Source organism: Coturnix japonica, chromosome 36, assembly GCF_054131305.1.
Source record: "Coturnix japonica strain WE chromosome 36, WE-NBRP24, whole genome shotgun sequence".
In the NCBI taxonomy this organism is placed as follows: domain Eukaryota; kingdom Metazoa; phylum Chordata; class Aves; order Galliformes; family Phasianidae; genus Coturnix; species Coturnix japonica.
In genome coordinates, this window is record NC_140698.1 from 4,190,700 (window position 1) to 4,210,591 (window position 19,892).

The 19,892-nt window shown below is 47.1% G+C and overlaps 1 protein-coding gene and 1 long non-coding RNA gene across 2 annotated transcripts; both read left to right on the plus strand.

Annotated features, from left to right (window-relative positions):
- The first annotated feature begins 1,129 nt into the window (after nucleotides 1-1,129).
- Nucleotides 1,130-3,228, plus strand: LOC107324622 (uncharacterized). The gene is made up of 3 exons (XR_014938469.1): nucleotides 1,130-1,304; nucleotides 1,754-1,841; nucleotides 2,303-3,228. It is a non-coding gene; the product is annotated as an uncharacterized LOC107324622 (long non-coding RNA).
- Nucleotides 3,229-14,860: 11,632 nt separating this feature from the next.
- LOC146755135 (olfactory receptor 14J1-like) lies at nucleotides 14,861-15,844 on the plus strand. Its single transcript, XM_085526380.1, has one exon. The coding sequence runs from the start codon at nucleotides 14,879-14,881 to the stop codon at nucleotides 15,842-15,844; it is 966 nt and encodes a 321-aa protein (XP_085382506.1). The 5' UTR covers nucleotides 14,861-14,878.
- The last annotated feature ends 4,048 nt before the right edge of the window (nucleotides 15,845-19,892 follow it).

The window sequence follows — 19,892 nt, forward strand, 5'->3', positions numbered from 1 at the left end:
GACTTCTTTGGCTTCTCTCCTCCCACCCCTATTGATGGTTCCTGATCTAAAGTCGCTTCTGCATTGGTATCTTGTATTTCTCCAGCCGCAGGCTCCATCTGATTCCCCTTGTCTAGTGCCGCATCTGAGGGGGTGGCAAGGTTGTCAGACTCAGACTTGGGACAAACCTTATTAGACAAGCAGTCATGCGCTGCTTGCCATAGCTGTTGTGATTCCTTCACTCAGGAAAAAAGACGTAATGACCAAAAGGCTGGAAGCAGATTTTCTGCTTCCTTACTACCAGAGCAAAAATAGTTCTGGAATAGTTATCCTCTCGCCTTTTCTAAATTACATTTATTAGTGCATTCCCCAGGGGTTGAGCCAAACCCCTTCTTCATCATCCAATGTATTAGTGGCTTCAATTCCTTTTCATGGACTGGATAGTCCACATTCTGCCCTGTCCCTTTTAGCATACTCACCACTCGCTTCAATTAAGCCATAACAACCAGACTTCTCTCACCACGAGTGTGCACCCAGTTGTATCAAGTCAGGGTCACCAAATGTAGCCGCGATGCTAAGGACCTACGTTGATTGAATGGCAAACCAGCTAGGCTAACCCCCTACGTTCTGGACATCCACAGCCCAGGGCACACAGAACAGACACATGCAATGAATAACCGTGACCCATATGTCCTGCACATGTGTCCGCCCCCTGGTACATGCAGGCAGAATGTAAATGAGTTCCAGGAAAATAATGAATATGAAGATGAGTTCCAGGAAATTTGTTGGATATGTTTCAGTTTGGTTTTCAAATATATAACACTTCTGCTTACAGGTATGCAAAATAAAAGTGATCCCCTTACACCAGGTGACTAATAAGAGACTAATAACTAGACTTCCTAATTTAAAACCTAACTCTGGGTTATAGAGTTTGATTCCACAACTCAAAGTCATGCTTTTGGAATCAGTCTTTCCACTGGTGAATAACGGATCTGACATCCAAGTGCATTTAGCAGAGATGAGCCTGCTGTCTATCAGAAGGTTTCTGCTCTGTAGCCCCAGGGAAATCTCCTGGGGAAGCAGCGAGGAAGAGAAACTCAAATCCTCAGATGTGCCGAGCTAGGCTGGGCTCCTGGGACACAGGGAGCTCATACAAGTGGGCAGTGCTGCAGAGAGACAGCTGTGCCCAGGAGCTGCTGTTGTGCACAGCACAGACTGCAAGTGACAGACAGAGAGAAGAGAAAGGGGAAAGAGCTTCCAGGATGTGTACGGTGTGAGCAGGCTGTGAGAGCACAGCAGGAGAGTTACTCACAGAACAAGAAATGGTAAGTCTCACTACAGACCATGCAGATGCTTTTCATAGAAATTTCACTTAATCTGGGACATCCCGTAGCAGATCTGGCTGCAGGCACTGCATATTCCTTTACTGTGTTAATAGCCTTCTGCTCCAGCTGAGGGCTTCAGTGCTGCAGTATGAAAGAAAAGCCCTGAAGGCTGCGTGTCCCAGCACGGCTGCAGGCTGTGCAGCCGGAGCTGCAGGTGGGTGCCCAGGGCTGTCCTGCAGAGCAGGGTCCCTGCTGTGCCCCAGGGGCTGTGTGCCGGGTATGGGACTCTGCCGCCTGCCAGGCTCAGCACTCAGCCTGCCCGGGGAGCTGCCCAGGGCGCTGCGGGGAGACGTGTGGGGGGAAGGAGCCCCCGGCAGGGCTTGTGCTGCCACAGCTGCTGCCTGGGGCAGGGGGATCACAGCTCCACTGCACAACACTATGTTTCCTAGGGTCCATTGCAAAAGGAGAGCCAAGGCAGGGGGTTTCCATTTCCTGTTCTGAAAGAAGGAAAGAGGATTGTGGCAGAAATCTAAAAAGGTATGTCTAACTTAAAAACAGCTCTTCAACTCACAAATATTTTTTATCAATCCATCTTTTTTGTTGTTTTTGTTGTTTTTTTTTCTTTTGTGAACAGTCACACAGGTTGTACTTTCAGACTCTTCTTTCAAAAAGGAATCAATCAGTTTAACTTATCGCTGTTTTCTGCAGACATTAATAGTTGATGTCTCCTGCAAACAGGCAGATTTCTTGATTGAAGTACACAGAGGCAGGGGCTGGGATCTCAAAGAACACCTGCTCTAAAGGCGAAAATATGCAGGAGGCTGTGTGAGCAGGATATGAGAAGAAAATAAGAGCTCCCTAATCTACTTCTTTTAAAGGGATGGTGAAGTTCATGATAATGATCATTTTCCGAAGGGAAAGGAAAAAATTATAGTACAGCAGGAGGAGTGTCTCTGAGAATGGTCTATATTTGTCATTATCTTCTGCACTCTGAGCAGGACTCCAAGCCCAACAACAGCAGATGCCCAACAGCAGCTCCATCAGCGAGTTCCTCCTGCTGCCGTTGGCAGACACGCGGCAGCTGCAGCTCCTGCACTTCTGGCTCTTCCTGGGCATCTACCTGGCTGCCCTCCTGGGAAACGGCCTCATCAGCACAGCCGTAGCCTGCGACCGCCGCCTGCACACCCCCATGTACTTCTTCCTCCTCAACCTGGCCCTCCTCGACCTGGGCTGAATCTCCACCACTCTCCCCAAAGCCATGGCCAACGCCCTCTGGGACACCAGGGCCATCTCCTACACAGGATGTGCTGCACAGCTCTTTTTCTTTCTCTTCTTCATCTCAGCAGAGTTGTCCCTTCTCACCATCATGTCCTATGACCGCTACGTTGCCATTTGCAAGCCCCTGCACTATGGGACCTTGATGGACAGCAGAGCTTGTGCCACCATGGTAGCAGCTGCCTGGGGCACTGTGCTTCTCTATTCCCTGCTGCACACTGCCAGTACGTTTTCACTGCCTTTCTGCAAAGGCAATGTTGTCAACCAGTTTTTCTGTGAAATCCCCCAGATCCTCAAACTCTCCTGCTCAGAATCAAATCTCAGGGAAGTTGTGCTTCTATTTTTTAGTGCCAGTTTAGCCTTTGGGTGTTTTGTTTTCATATTGGTGTCCTATGTGCAGATCTTCATGGCTGTGCTGAGGATGCCCTCTGAGAAGGGACGGCACAAAGCCTTCTCCACGTGCCTCCCTCACCTGGCCGTGGTCTCCCTATTTCTTAGCACTGCTTCTTTTGCCTACCTGAAACCCCGCTCCATTTCCTCCCCACTCCTGGATCTGACAGTGGCACTTCTGTACGCAGTGGTTCCTCCAACACTGAACCCTGTTATCTACAGCATGAGGAACAGGGAGATCAAGCACGCTCTCAGGAAGGTGTTGCAATAAGCACTATTCCAGCTTCCATAAAATGCACAGCTTCCTCATACGATTCCCAGTGATGGTTCTTTATGTTTTATGCATCTTTGATTGTTTGCTTATGTGAGATATAGCAATGTGCAAAAAAAAAAAAAAAGTTATTGAACTTATAAATAAAAATTTATTTCACTTCTTTCCTACTTAATTTGCATTTTTTTCACTCCAAGAGCTCATGTAAACATATAACCAGATTACCCAAATACGTTATATGATACCTAAAAAGCTTTCAAAATTGACGTTTACTTAGCTTATCTTTCTTCCTACTTTGTCTGGATTTGGGGAGGTACAGCCACAGACAGCAGCTCAACGTGCTCTTTTCATTTCTGATCTCTTTACACCACCACAGTGCTCTCAAGTCCTCTCATTTGTGCAGTCCTGAAAGTCTTGTGTGTCTCACGACCGTCCTTTTGTCTCTACAGCAGCAATCCAGGGCTGCAGTCAGTAGCCGGCAATATGAACAGGTCTGTCAGAGCTGGTCTCCTTGCTGGCACTGCCATAACAAGAGGGCCCCTTTAGTGCAGGACCAGAGAACTGGAGGGAGGCCTATTCCAAAGCTGGTGTAAGGAATATACATCAGGAGCTGCTCCCTGAGAAAACCTCGAGATCTTCTGGTGCTCTTCAGTGTGTGACCAGATCAGATTGAATAGTCCCAACAAGATCTGTAAGCGTCTCAGGGCAGTGCTGTGGTTTAAGGTTTATGGGTTGAGACAAAGAGAAAAAGAAAAGGATAATAATTATGACAAATGTATTTATACATATATAATATATTTAGTGTATTTTCACACATATACAACATAAGCAGTTGGAGAGGAAAAGGCCTAAAAGATCATCCAGTCCAACCGTTCACCTATTACCTATAGCTCCCACTAAACCATGTCCCTCAACACAATATCCAGTACACCCCCGGACTCACAGAGGCGACAATGTAAATTGTGTAATTCCTAATTATATGGACAATATTACTTCCAAAACCCAAAGATGACCGCAGAGCTGAATGTGCACAAAACTTCACTTTGTCAGCTGCCAATTTTATCGTGGTACAAACTGAGGTAAAACAGCATAGCAAAATAAATACCCTAACACAGCATCCAAGCACCAAGTAAGGAGCTGTGCAGTGAAGCTTCATAAGAAGACTCAACAAGCTCCACACATAGGGAGCACATCCACACATATCAGCACCATGGCCTGCACTTCTCCAGCTCCCACAAAGCCCTGAGTTATCTCGCTCTGGACAGATGTGCTGCTTTCTCAACCCTTGGAGTCTCACATCAGGCACCAAAAGGATGGTGGTTGTTGAACCCAACGTGTGGCTCAGCAGCTCACAGTGCTTTGTGCACTGCCCAATTCCCAGTGGGATGGGGATGAGAACTGGGAAAAAAAGTACAACTTCTGGGTTGTAACAAAGCAGTTTACTAAGAGAGATAAAAGAAGAGGAGTAATAGTTATCACTATATATCCGTTGATATGGAATGGTATGTAACAACTGATGCACAAGCACTTGCTCAGCACCACCAGACTGATGCTCAGCTGGGCCCTGAGCAGTGAAGAGACTGAGATGAACTCCCACCCCTTTCAATACAATTTCTGCTTGCTGTCAGCTGATAGAGAACGTCCCTTTGGCCACTATCAGTCAGCTGTCCTCACTCTGTTCCCTCCCAGCTCCATGTGCCTTCTACTGACCATGGCCTTGGCTCTGTACAACACTGCTTAGCAGCAGCTGTAAACATCAGAGTGTTATCAATGATTTTCTCCGAGAACCAAAACACTGCACCATAGTAGGCAGTCTGAAGAAAAAAAATTCATCTGAGCTGTAACTCAGATTCCTGCCTGTCCCCTCTTCTTGTTCTTCCTGATCAGGAAGCAAGGAACAGAATCTGCCGCTCTCCTCTCTGGGCCCTTCCCATCAGTTCTCAGCTGGCTCCTCTGCCATCCCCAGGCAGAGCTCAGTGCCCTCTCACAGATGGCAGCAGCCTTTCTTCATCTTCATTGCCTAATCGTAATGAAGAGTCTGTACCTACTTTGCTACAGTTCAGAGGTGGGAACCATCCCACCATGTCTCTGTGAACCAAACAAGACCCTAGGCCAGCAAAGGCACAGAGATTTGGAGTTCGCTGAGTGAATGTTTGTGGTCCTCTCATTAGTGTAAGGATTCTTCAGAAAGCATCCCCTTCCAGAAGCATGCTTTGATTTAGCCTGTCTGGGTCTTGCATCTACACTGTGGTACTGATGTTCAGGGACTTGCTCAGAAGCAGCAGCCTGCATGAAAGGAAATGCTCTGTGGTTTTCTCTTGATTTGTCCCGTTTATTTCCCATGCTACCCGCACTGGTCTACAGGCACTTTAGGGCAGCAGCAGGTTGGGGTTACCCCCAGAGGGTTCACAATAAGATTTAGGACGGGGTATTGGCAACAAGACTTTCTCTGAGGAATCCTCACACAATCCTATAGAACAACACAGAGGCTTTCCATTCAATCTCCAACAGCAACAACATCCCTCAGCCCTTCTCTGTCACATCCAATTCCCCACCCTTCCCCATTTGGACCTGGTTTAAAGCCCTATAATCAATCAGTGCAGGAGCATTTCAGATGGGGTCATGGAGGAGGCAGACTGCCATTCTTGGGGTGGCCATTTTCCCAGGAGGGCATGGTGGGAGGGCTTTGTCCCATCGGTTCAACCAACACTTGCATCCACCCAGCAGAAGGCTGTGCCCTCTGTGTCCCACTTGAACTCTGCATGGAGCTTACAGTTGGCAGTGACATGGCTGAGAAGCTCTGGGCATGGATTAAGCGACAGGGAAGTAATGTGCCTTCCTAACTTCCTCCCTGCATACCTTAGCAACTTCCTTGTAATCTCCCCAAGTACCCAGCCCCTTCTTCCAGAGGGCGTAGATTCTCTTTTTCTTCCTGAGTCTCAATAGTTTTTCCCAGTTCATCTGCACTGGTCTTCTTCCCCTATGGCTCACCTTATGGCATTCAGGGACAGCCTGATCTTGTTCCTTTAAGATTTCCATCTTGAGGAGTGTCCAGGCTTCCTGGACCGCTTTACCCATAAGGAGCGACTCCCAAGGGACCTGTGCTACAAGTGTCCTGAACAGGTCAAAGTCCGCCCTCTAGAAGTTCAGGATAGTAGTTTTGCTAGTCACCCTTCTGACATCTCCAAGAATAGAGAATTCTACCATTTCATGGCCACTCTGCCCAAGACAGTCCCCAACCTTCTCAACTCCTACCAGTCCTTCACTGTTAGTGAAGAGCTGGTCTAGCAAGGAACCACCCCTGGTAGGACTTCATACCATCTGCGTAAGGAAGCTGTCTTGCATGCAATCTATAAACCTCTTGGACTGATTCCTCTGCTCTTTATTATATTCCCAGCATATATCAGAGAAGTTGTAGTCTCCCAAGAAAATGAGTGCTGGCAATCTTGCGACTTCAATAAGCTGCTCATAGAATGCCTCACCCATCAATTCATCTTCTTTAGTCAGTCTATAATAGACCATTAGCAAGATGTCACACCTACAGGCCTTTCCCCTGATCCTTACCCACATGCACTCGTCTCGATGGTTCTGAATCCCAAGCTCTTCAACATCAAAACTCTCTTTAATATAAAGGGCCACACCACCACCCTTCCTTCCTCATCTATCCCTTCTGAAGAGCTTGTAACCATCCATCACAGCACTCCAGTCATGGCATTGGTCCCACCATGGGTCGGTAATAGCAACTAGGTTATGGTTTGTCAGATGCACAGTTGATTCCAGCTCCTCCTGCTTGTTGACCAAGCTGTGTGCGTTGGTGTAGATGCACTTCAGCTGAGGCATCTGCCTCTCTCCCAACTCAAGCAGCATTTCCGTAGGTTCATCTCTGGTAAGCCCTGTTTTGTCCCCTCCCCCATCATAGCTAGTTTAAAGCTCTTTCCATAAGCCCCACTACCTTCTGTGCTAGGATTCATTTCCCTCTTTGAGACAGTTGGGTTCCATTCATGGATAACAGACCATGGGCCAGGTAAACTGCCCTGTGATCAAAGAACCCAAAGTTTCTGGCTCAATACCAGTCTCTGAGACAATTGTTCATTGCTTTGCTTTCCAAGCCTGCTCTGTGTCCCTCACTGCCACTGAAGGTATAGAACAAAAAAATCACTTGATCTCACACTCTGTGAACTAAATGGCCTAAATTCCTGAAATCTCTTTTCATAGTTTGTAGTCTTATCTAAGAAATTTCATCACTGCCCACCTAAACTATGAGTAGTGGAAAATAATCAGTGGACCTAACCAGCATTGGGAGTTTCCTCATTATGTCCCTGACCTGAAGCCAAGAAGGCAGCATACTTACTGATGGCTCGGGTCCAGTCTGCAAATGGGGCCCTCTATTCCTCTGAGAAGGGAGTCACCCACCATGGCCACCCTTCTTTCTTTCATGGCAGAGGAAGTCACAAGGCTTGGTAGTGACTGCCTTACATTAGTCTCCTTCCCAGGCAGATCCTCCATTGCCTCCCCATTCTTATCTCCTTCAGATTTCAGAGCGTCAAACCTGTTGCTTAGAGGGAGCAGGGGTAGAGGGCTAGGCAGGCATGGGGGGGCTCCTGTGACGTTGAGTTGGGACTCTCTTCCAACCCTCCTCATCAGTCAGGTCTGTCCGACTGTGACAGGGCAGGGAGTCAACCACTTTTCTGGGGGTATCTGCCTGGCAGTCTTCCCTCGGGGATGCCAGCAAGTCACTCCACCAGCCCATCTCCCGATCACACTCCCTGATGGTAAACTGTGAGTAAAACCTTGAGTAAAGTGAGAGTTCACCTAGAGAAAAGTATGAGTAGAAACCTGGACTGATGTGAGGGTAAACCCAGAGTAAACCCAGGATCCCATCCATCGGGCATGCTCAGCCTCTAAGGGGAACTTTTTCCAGTGTTGCTGTGTAAAAAAAATAGGTTCCTCACATCTAACCTATGTCTCCCCTTTTTAATTTAAATCCATTTCCATTTGTCCTGTTATCATCAGACCATCCCATCATTACTCTAGTGTTAGGCATCTCATCCTCAGATGGAAACCCTGGGGCTGAATTGGGATCAGTTTTTCAAAGAACCACGGGAGTTGCAAGTCCACCTAGCTGAGTTCAGATGTGCACAGTGAGGTGTCTGTGTGTGAGTCCCTCATCTGAATCCTTGGTTTTTATTCCACAGGGACTGCACTGCTCATACACAGACTCTCAGTGATGCCCAAGGTGCCTTGGGTGATCCTAGTTTTGTGCTAGTGCTTGTAAACTGTGACGGAAAATCTATGAGATAGACACCTCCTTCTGGAGCATCAGCTGAGGGCCAGAAGGGAGGTATTCTTGGCCATCCTAAATACCACCTCAGCCACGTGCTTAGGGCACCCATTGTGTCTTTTGCACCTGACCCCATGGAGTATGTAGTGATATTCAGCTTATCAAAAGGATGAGCTCAGAACAGAAGAGGCAGATCTTCCTCTCTGCTCCATCTGCGGCATACTGCGGAGTTCAAGGAGTTGCAAAGCTATGGCACATCTACGTTCTTGCACTGATGACACTTTAGCATGCTCTGGGCTCTCTTTTCCATGGCATCTAAAAATATCCAGGGTCATACCAGTTAACGGGAAGCTGGCAAATGTTGTCTCATTGTAAGGAAGAGCAAGAAAGATGAAATGAGCAATTATGGACCAGCCAGTATCACTCCAGTGCCTGTTAAAATTGTGGAGGAAATGATGGTGGGAGTTACGGAAAAACAGCTGAAGGACAATCCTGTCATGGGTTGCAGCTAATGCAAGATACTGAGGGGAAGGTCATTTCATTTCAGATCCTTTTATGACACGGTTATCCATTTAGCTGACCAAGGGAAGCTAGTTGATGTAATCCTTGAGGATTTCAGTAGAGCTTTTGATACTGTTTCTCACAGCACCCTTCTGGAGAGAATGTCCTGCATATGGCTAGACAGAAACAGAACATGGTGGGTGAGTAGTTGGCCAATAGGTCAGGCCAAAGGGATTATAGTCAATGGGTTCCATCAGCCTCGTAGATGGTCACTATCAGGGTCCCCCATGGCTCCATTTTCGGGCCACTTCTCTCATGTTTTTGTTGATGACTTCCATGCAGAACTAGATGTTCTGAGCAAGTTTGCTGGTGAGACCAGATGAGGAGGTGCTGTTGCCTCCACTGAGGGTGGAGAGGACTTGCAGAGAGATGTGGACAAGTCAGAGAAGTGGGTACCAGTCGGTACTAAGCACCGAGTGCATTAAGTGTAACAAGTGCCTGATTGTGCACCTGGGTAGGGGCAACCCTGGACATACACACTGACTGGATATGGGGCACTGGAGAGAAATCTGACTGAAAAGGACTGGGGGTCCTGTTCTGCATCAAATTGAATGTGAGTCAGCAGTGTGCCCAGGCAGCCAGGAAGGCCCTGGAGTGCATCAAGCATGTTTTGCCAATTGGGTGAGGAAAAGGATTGTCCCTGTGTGCTCTGCACTGCTGCAGCCTCACCTGGAGCACTGGGTGCTCTTCTGGGCAATGCAGAACATAAAGTGCATCAAACTATGGGAGAGTGTGCACAGGAGGGCACTGGAACTGAAAGATCTGAAGTTCAGAGTTTTACTAAAATTGACTGCTTGTTCAGACGGGGCCCTTATCACATCCCACATCCTGTGATGAGATACAGGGCACATGTGGGATATGAACTTGACAGCATCCTTGCACCACATGTAGAGCCTGGGATCTTCTGTCTCCATGCCTTTCATTTAGCATCATACAGACCTCCATCCCACTGCCCCAGGAAGGGTCCTGAGCCAACATGAGAGACAGGATCTCTCTACCACTGGTCTTGTAATCAGGGCTTGACCTGTCTGCTTCGTAAGGCAAAGGAGAGGTTTCTTAGCATGCCAGTGCCTTTCCCTGCCTATAGTCATGGCTTCCAGTTATCTTCTCTAACAAGTCCCTTGGGAAGCTTGCTTGATCATGGCCCTCAGTGGGCCCATTAGTACTGCAAGATACTTCACTATTACTTCTGACTTTGTCTTGCTGAGTACTTTGTGCAAACTTCTCTCTGCACTGGAGATTGATGGACTCAGCATCAAATGCGCCCTGGGGCCCATTATAATCAAAGAGTCTCCTGTGCCTCGTGCCATCTTGTTCTCTTCTTCAGGTTATCAGAACTTGTTCAGCAAAAAGCAGAGATATCTGGAGAGAGATTAAAGAGAAAGAATCCATTATAAATTTATTGTCTATTTATTTATAGTTGGGTTTAAAGAAGACATTAAAGCAGCACTGTGCAACTGATACCAATCCAGGATGTCCCAATGAGTTCTGTACTGTTACTGTGTTGACAAATGTCCTTCTCAACCTCCCTACCCAATTTCTGCTCACAATGGACCTATGGGACTTGCATCACTTTTCTTCACATCACTCTTCTCCTCTGCATTCATCTGCTCAGTGTTAAAACTTCTTTGCACCAACTCCCACTGGCTTTCCTCAGAGAACCAGCTGCACATGGAAAAGGAAAGATTTCTCTTTTTTATCTGGCCAGCAAACGGAAGGAAAGGTGATGCAATTGAATGAACAGTAAAACAGCGATCAACTGCATGCCATGTTCAAGCTGCATCTATTGAAGTTTGTCTTTCATATGGAATACTTTTAAAAGAAATGATTTATACTGAGGTAGCATAGGATAGATTGAATCACAGTGAAGGAGTTGACAACAGAGGCCATCAGACTCTGGGAGATGGAGCAAATTCCAGTAATCTCCCTGGGATAGATAAGCCAGGTAGTTGAGAGGTATCAACTTAAAACTGAACAGGACTTGTGAGTATTTCACACATTGAGAATGTTTAACACATTCTCATTTATTTATATCTTTGTCTTCAACTCTTATTTTTAACTTTTACTGACATTAATGAACATCTTTTAGACATTGTGCTTTAAAAAATTAAAAAGAAAGACAATTAGAAAAAGAAGTAAAAGAAGGAAAAGAAAAAAGAAGATAAAGAAAAAAAAAGTAAAAGAAGCAGAAAAAAAGAAAAAGAGAAAGGAAGAGGAAAAGGAAAAAGAAAGAGAAAGAGGAAAAGAAAAGGAAAAAGAAAAAGAAAAAGAAAGGGAAAAATAGAAAGAGAAAGAGAGAAAGAAAGAAAAAGAAAAGATAGGAAGGGATAGATAGAATTATGGTGAAGGATTTGACAACACAGTCAATCAGACTTTGGAGAGACAGAGCAAATTCAAGTAATCTCCTTGAAAGTCAGAAATCAGACAGATAATTGGGAGGTATCTGACTGAACAAGGATGGGGAAATATGGCAGGCAGTGGGAGGAGCGTGAGTCCAAATGGTCTGCTGAAAACATGCCCTTAACCACGGCCATTTATTCAGGACAGCTCCAGACACCTGAAAAATGAGGGACATCAAATAGGCAGCAGGGAAGAGCAGCGGTGGACGCTGGGCTTTAGTCGCAGGGCAATGGCAATGGCACCACTGTCTGTGTCTCTGTACCCGAAGGCATTTGAAATATAGGGAAAAAAAAAAAAAAAAAAAAAGAAGACACAAAATCCCCACAAATTCTCATATTTACAACTAAAAATGGATCAAGACTCATGAGAATTTCTCATGATGAGAAGGGTTAAAGGATTTTCATTGAATTCTTTGTCTTCAATTCTTTGTTTCAGTTTTATTGACATGTATGTTCATCTTTTAATCTTACAGCCTAAAAACAAACAAACAAACAAACAAATAAATAAAATTAGATCCATTTGTCTTTTGCACGTGGCCTGATGCCCCTCTCACCTTCACAATTCCCACTAGACCTTCATTGCCAGAGAGTATGAGATCCAGCAGAGCACCTCTCCTCTTTGGTTCCTCCACTGCTTGGTCAAGAAGCTGCCATCTGTGCTCTCCACGGTTCTGCTGGACGGCACATGCCCTGCTGTGCTGTCTCTGCAGCAGATACTGGAGTGAAAAAGGCTCCCAAAGGGGACAATGGCCAGACAACATGAGACTCCCATCTGTTTGCAGAGGGCACTTTCTACTTGCTCTCCCTGATCGGGAAGACAGGAACAGACACTGTTGATCTCCTCCATTGGCCATTTCCATTAGCTCTGGCCTGGCTGCTCTGCCACCCCCAGGCAGAGCTCAGTGCACTCTCTTTTCCTTGTCTCCTCACCAATCCATCATTAAGAATGTATACACCAGTGCTACCCCTGTATGCCCCTTGTGCTACAGTGCAGTTGTAGAAGCCATTCAACTGTACCACTGTGGTCCAAACAAGAGCTCAGGCATGTAACTCTACAAAGATTTCTAGCTCCTCAAGTTTTGTTGTTCTCATTAGTGCAATAATACAGAAGTAAACATACTCATTGGAAAGCATCACTGGACAGAGCCTGACTGGATAGCTCATCTATGGTATTACTGTGAAGAAGGTGGCACACAGGCTTTAGATCCATTGTGGATCTTGGAGTTGACACAGCAGCACAGATACACCATGGGCATGGCTTTCCTGAAGGCCCTGTGCTGCATTTACAGTTGCATGTGAGTGTGTGGGAGAGCCCAGAGACACTAGGCTGCTTCTGAAGCCATTCACTTGAGAGCCCACCGAAAACTGAGGTTATGTCTGTTGAAGAATAAAGACGTATGTTATCTTTGTATTCCCTTGAGCTCCAGAATATGCCTCAGATGGAGAACAGAAAAAGATCTGGCTCTTCTTTTGTGAGCTCATCCATTTAGTCAGCTGTGTAACTCTGCATTCTCAGTGGAGTTGGAGACAAAGGCACCATGAAGTGCCCGAAACGCTGGGGTCTGTTGTCATTTAGGATGGTCGATAATACCTCTGTTCCCTCTCTGCCCCACAGCTGATGTTCAGGAAAGAGGTTTCTGTCCCAGGGATTTCCCACACATTTTATAAGCACTGACACTCATCAGGAGCAGCCCAGGCACCTTGGGCATCACCCAGTGTCTGTGTGTGAGCAACTGCCTCCCTGCTGAAGGACCGAGGACTCAGAGCAGGAGCTCACATGCAGGCAACTCCTTGTGCACTTCTGAACTGCATCAGAGGAATCCCAATGATACTGTGTGTCCATGGGGAGCTGAATCCCATTTCAGCCCCAGGGTTTCCCATTAGGGATGAGACTCCTGAACTGCCTCAACTAAATCACTGCCGTGCACAGGGGAAGTCCGCCTCTCTCTGTCCTTGCCTGTATGCCCATTTTGTTTCATCACAGGATCTCAGGTATCAGGTCTGGAATCAGTCACTGACCACTGTACATTTGGTGTTTAATTCATCAGATTTCAAAATACAATCATGATGTGGCTGTTTTCCAGGATCTGTTGGCCAAGAGGACACAGGGACATCTCAGGGGAGATGAGTGAGAAGGATAAAACATGACATCCTCTGCTGCTGAGCTTGGCCGGGCTCCTGGGACACAGTGAGCTCATAAAGGTGGGCATTGCTACAGAGAGAAAGTTGTGCTCAGGAGCAGCTCTTGTGCACAGCACAGGCTGCAGGTGACAGAAGGAGAGGAGAGAAAGGGGAGAGAATTTCCAGGATGTGTACAGTGTGAGCAGGCTGTGGGCACATGAAAAGGTAAGTCTCACTGCAGACCATGCAGCTTCCTTTCATAGAGGGTTAACCAAATCAGGGACATCCCATGGCAGATCTGGCTGCAGGCACTGCATGTTTCTGTACTGTGGAAAAACCCTTCTGCTACAGCTGTGGGCTTCTGTGCTGCAGTATGAAAGCACAGCCCTGAGGGCTACATGTCCCAGCACGGCTGCAGGCTGTGCAGCCAGGGCTACAGGCAAGTGCCCAGGGCTGTCCTGCAGAGCCCCAGGGGCTGTGTGCCGGGTATGGGACTCTGCCGCCTGCCAGGCTCAGCACTCAGCCTGCCCGGGGAGCTGCCCAGGGCGCTGCAGGGAGACGTGTGGGGGGAAGGAGCTCCCCAGCAGGGCCTGTACTGCCACAGCTGCTGCCTGGGGCAGGGGATCATAGTCCCACTGCACAACTGAATGTTTGTGAAGGCCCTTTGCAAGAGGAGAGCCAAGGAAGGGTTTTTTCATATCTTGTTCTGAGGGAAGGCAGAAAGGACTGGAGGTGGAAATCTTATAGAGGCTTATAGAGGTAAAATTTAAAACACAGCTATGTTACTCCCAAATATTTCTTCAATCAATTGCTTGTTTTGTGAACAGCCACACAGGTTGTGCTTTCAGCCTCTCGTTTCTAAAAGGAAAGAATCAGTTTAAGTTTTTGCTGTTTTCTGCAGACTCTAATATTGCACTTATACTGCAAACAGGAATATTTGACTAAAACATATTGAAGTGCAAAGAGGCTGGAGTTGGGGGCACTAAGAACAGTTGGAGTGAAGATATGAGACATGTAAACAGCTCCAAAGAGGAAAATATTCAGAAGCTCAGGATATGATTATGAAATGAGAACATATTAAGAGCTCCTTAATCTTCTATTTCTTTAGGGATTGTGAAGCTCATGAATATAAATTCAAGTTATGGAGTTAAATGAAAATTATCCAAAGGTAAATGAATACATTTCACAGTACAGCAGAAGAACTGTCTCTGAGAATGGTCTGGAATTGTCATTATCTTCTGCACTCTGAGCAGGACTCCAAGCCCAACAACAGCAGATGTCCAACAGCAGCTCCATCAGCGAGTTCCTCCTGCTGCCGTTGGCAGACACGCGGCAGCTGCAGCTCCTGCACTTCTGGCTCTTCCTGGGCATCTACCTGGCTGCCCTCCTGGGCAACGGCCTCATCAGCACAGCCGTAGCCTGCGACCGCCGCCTGCACACCCCCATGTACTTCTTCCTCCTCAACCTGGCCCTCCTCGACCTGGGCTGCATCTCCACCACTCTCCCCAAAGCCATGGCCAACGCCCTCTGGGACATCAGGGCCATCTCCTACACAGGATGTGCTGCACAGCTCTTTTTCCTTCTCTTCTTCCTCTCAGCAGAGTATTCCCTTCTCACCATCATGTCCTATGACCGCTACGTTGCCATCTGCAAGCCCCTGCACTACGGGACCTTGATGGACAGCAGAGCTTGTGCCACCATGGCAGCAGCTGCCTGGGGCGCTGGGGTTCTCAATTCCCTGCTGCACACTGCCAGTACGTTTTCACTGCCTCTCTGCCAAGGCAATGTTGTGAACCAGTTTTTCTGTGAAATCCCCCAGATCCTCAAGCTCTCCTGCTCAGAATCCTACCTCAGGGAAGTTGTGTTTCTCATTTTTAGTATCAGTTTAGCCTTTGGGTGCTTTGTTTTCATAGTTGTGTCGTATGTGCAGATCTTCATGGCTGTGCTGAGGATGCCCTCTGAGCAGGGAAGGCACAAAGCCTTCTCCACGTGCCTCCCTCACCTGGCCGTGGTCTCCCTATTTATCATCACTGGCTTTTATGCCTATCTCAATCCCTACTCTGTCTCCTCTCCATCCATGAACCTGATGGTGGCAGTTATGTACTCAGTGGTACCGCCAGCACTGAACCCTATTATCTACAGCATGAGGAACCAGGAAGTCAAGGATGCAGTGAGGAAAGCGATGTCCATATGTGTTTCAAAAACACTGAACTGCCCATCTTTTCTAATTCATGACAAGTAATGCAGCTTTTTACTGTTGCAAACACTTTGTTTTTTTTAGTTTTGATCAATTTTTATAATTGTAATATATTAAATGTTATTCTTTTTTTTTTTTTTTTTTTTGCTAAAATGTAATTATTGAAATAAATTCCTCTTATCTTGTGCCTTTGTTGTGTAGCCCAGAGACACTGTATATAATGAACCAGGCTCTCTGTGAACCTTAACAGAATAAAGGACGTGCAGTGACTTTGTCTGTCCTCCTTCTTGTGAGACATTTATGGAGGTCTTGGGGTTGGATGTGCTCAGAAACCCACAGTCCAGCAGGAAGCAAATAGCTATTCATCAAACTGTGCAGTGACTTCAGCCTGCAACAGCTGATGGGCCATCCCTGGTCTCCTGGCTGGGGTCTGTGTTTTCAGGCTCACATCTGTCAGTGCCTCTGACAGGCCAGCAGCAGCAGCTGATTTGCACGTTGGTTGTCACGTCCCCTCTTCATCATTCCCTGTGAGACCAGGACAAGTTCTTGGATATGGGTTATCACGTCAGAAGTTTCCAAGCTTCATAGAATCATAGGATCATAGAACTACCCAGGTTGGAAAAGACCTTGAATATCATCAATTCCAACCGCAGCCTAACCATAGTACACTAACTCTAACAACCCTCTGCTAAATCATATCTCTGAGCAGCACATCCAAAAAGCTCTTGAACACATTCAGAGACGATGACTCAACCACCACCCTAGGGAGCCTATTCCTGTGTTTAACTACCCTTTCTGTAAAAAGGTGTTTTATAACGTCCAGCCTGAACTTATCCTGGCACAACTTGAGGCCATTTCCCCTCATCCTGTCACTTGTCACCAGTGAGAAGAGAATTGCCCCACTCTCACTGTAAGCCCCCATCAGATCCCTCAGCCTCTCCTCATAGGGTTGATTTTCCAAGCCCTTCACAAGCCTCTTTGCCCTTCTCTGGACCTGCTCCAGTACCTCCATGACTTTATTGTTCTGAGCTGTCCAGAAATGAACACAGTACTCGAGGTGTAACCTCACCAATGCCGAGTACAGGGGTAGGATGACTTCCCTAGTCCTGCTCACCCCACCATTCCTGATCCAAGCCAGGATGCCATTGGCCCTCTTGGCCACTTGGGCACACTGCTGGCTCATATTCAGCCAACTGTCCATCAGCACACCAAGGTCCCTTTCCATCAGGTAGCTTTCCAGCCACACCTCCCCAAGCCTATATGGTTGCCTGGGGTTGTTGTGACCAAAATGCAGGACCTAACAACTGGTCCCATTGAAGCTCACGCCATTAATCTTGACCCACAGATCCAGCCTATCCAGGTCCCTCTGTAATGCCCTTCTCCCCTCAGGCAAATCAACACTCCCTTCCAACTTGGTATCCTCTACAAACTTACTGAGGGTGCACACAATCCCCTCATCCAGGTCATCAGTGAAGAAATATAGAAGATATACAAAATAGCTTCCAAAACCCAAAGATGAACTCAGAGCTGAATATGTACAAAACTTAATTTTGTCAGCTGCAAATTTTATCATGATATAAACCAAGGTCAAACAGCATAGCAAAATAAATACCCTAATCCAGAATCCAGAGTTGACAAATAATGCAGCAGGGAAAGGAAGCAGCAAGCAAGGAGCTGTGCACTGAAGCTTTATGAGAAGGCTCAGCAAGCTCCACAAATAAGGGAACAATCAGCATCATTGCCAGCAGTTCTCCAGCTCCCACGAAGCCCTGTGTTATCTCACTCTGAATAGATGTGCTGTTATCTCAACCCTTGGAGATTCACATCAGGCACCAAAATGACGGTGGTGGTTGAACCCAGCAGGCGGGTCAGCTGCACACAGTGCTCTGTGCACTGCCCCATTCCCAGTGCGATGGGGAGGAGAACTGGGAAAAAAAGTACAACTTGTGTGTTGTAACAAAGCAATTTACTAAGAGAGATAAAAGGAGAGGAGTAATAGTTATCACTATATATCTGTTGATATGGAATTGTATGTAACAATTGATGCACAAGCACTTGCTCAGCACCACCAGACTGATGCCCAGCTGGGCCCTGGGCAGTCAAGAGAGTGAGATGAACTCCCAACACTTTCAACACTCCTTCTGCTTGCTGTCAGATGGTACGCAACATCCCTTCAGCCACTTTCAGTCAGCTGTCCTCACTGTTCCCTCCCACTTCCTTGAGCCCTCCACTGACCATGGCCTTGGCTCTGTACAACACTGCTTAGCAGCAGCTGTAAACACCACAGTGTTATCAACGTTTTTTTTCACCTAGAACCAAAACACTGCACCATAGCAGGCAGTCTGAAGAAAAAAATTCCATCCCAGATGTAACTCATATTCCTGCTTTTCCTCCTCCTCTTGTTCTTCCTGATCAAGAAGCAAGGAACACAATCTGCTGTTCTCCTCTTTGTGCCCTTTCCATCAGTTCTCATCTGGCTCCTCTGCCATCCCCAGGCAGAGCTCAGTGCACTCTCACAGACGGCAGCAGCCATTTCTAATTGCCCTTGGCCATCCGTCATAAAGAATCGGTATCTGCTCTGCTACAGTTCAGAGGTGAGAACCATCCCACCATGTCCCTGAGAGACAAACAAGACCCTAGGCCCGCAAAGGCACAGAGATTTGGAGTTCGCTGAGTGAATGTTTGTGGTCCTCTCATTAGTGTAAAGATTCTTCAGAAAGCATCCCCTTCCAGAAGCATGCTTTGATTTAGCCTGTCTGGGTCTTGCATCTACACTGTGGTACTGATGTTCAGGGACTTGCTCAGAAGCAGCAGCCTGCATGAAAGGAAATGCTCTGTGGTTTTCTCTTGATTTGCCCCGTTTATTTCCCATGCTACCCGCACTGGTCTACAGGCACTTTAGGGCAGCAGCAGGTTGGGGTTACCCCCAGAGGGTTCACAATAAGATTTAGGACGGGGTATTGGCAACAAGACTTTCTCTGAGGAATCCTCACACAATCCTATAGAACAACACAGAGGCTTTCCATTCAATCTCCAACAGCAACAACATCCCTCAGCCCTTCTCTGTCACATCCAATTCCCCACCCTTCCCCATTTGGACCTGGTTTAAAGCCCTTTAATCAATCAGTGCAGGAGCATTTCAGATGGGGTCATGGAGGAGGCAGACTGCCATTCTTGGGGTGGCCATTTTCCCAGGAGGGCATGGTGGGAGGGCTTTGTCCCATCGGTTCAACCAACACTTGCATCCACCCAGCAGAAGGCTGTGCCCTCTGTGTCCCACTTGAACTCTGCATGGAGCTTACAGTTGGCAGTGACATGGCTGAGAAGCTCTGGGCATGGATTAAGCGACAGGGAAGTAATGTGCCTTCCTAACTTCCTCCCTGCATACCTTAGCAACTTCCTTGTAATCTCCCCAAGTACCCAGCCCCTTCTTCCAGAGGGCGTAGATTCTCTTTTTCTTCCTGAGTCTCAATAGTTTTTCCCAGTTCATCTGCACTGGTCTTCTTCCCCTATGGCTCACCTTATGGCATTCAGGGACAGCCTGATCTTGTTCCTTTAAGATTTCCATCTTGAGGAGTGTCCAGGCTTCCTGGACTGCTTTACCCATAAGGAGCGACTCCCAAGGGACCTGTGCTACAAGTGTCCTGAACAGGTCAAAGTCCGCCCTCTAGAAGTTCAGGATAGTAGTTTTGCTAGTCACCCTTCTGACATCTCCAAGAATAGAGAATTCTACCATTTCATGGCCACTCTGCCCAAGACAGTCCCCAACCTTCTCAACTCCTACCAGTCCTTCACTGTTAGTGAAGAGCAGGTCTAGCAAGGAACCACCCCTGGTAGGACTTCATACCATCTGCGTAAGGAAGCTGTCTTGCATGCAATCTATAAACCTCTTGGACTGATTCCTCTGCTCTTTATTATATTCCCAGCATATATCAGGGAAGTTGAAGTCTCCCAAGAGAATGCGTGCTGGCAATCTTGCGACTTCAATAAGCTGCTCATAGAATGCCTCACCCATCAATTCATCTTGATTAGGCAGTCTATAAGAGACTTTTAGCAAGATGTCACATCTACAGGTCTTTCCCCTGATCCTTAC

Coding starts and splice junctions, on each gene's coding strand:
- LOC146755135 (XM_085526380.1), top strand. CDS start 14,879: ATGTCCAACAGCAGCTCCATCAGCGAGTTCCTCCTGCTGCCGTTGGCA.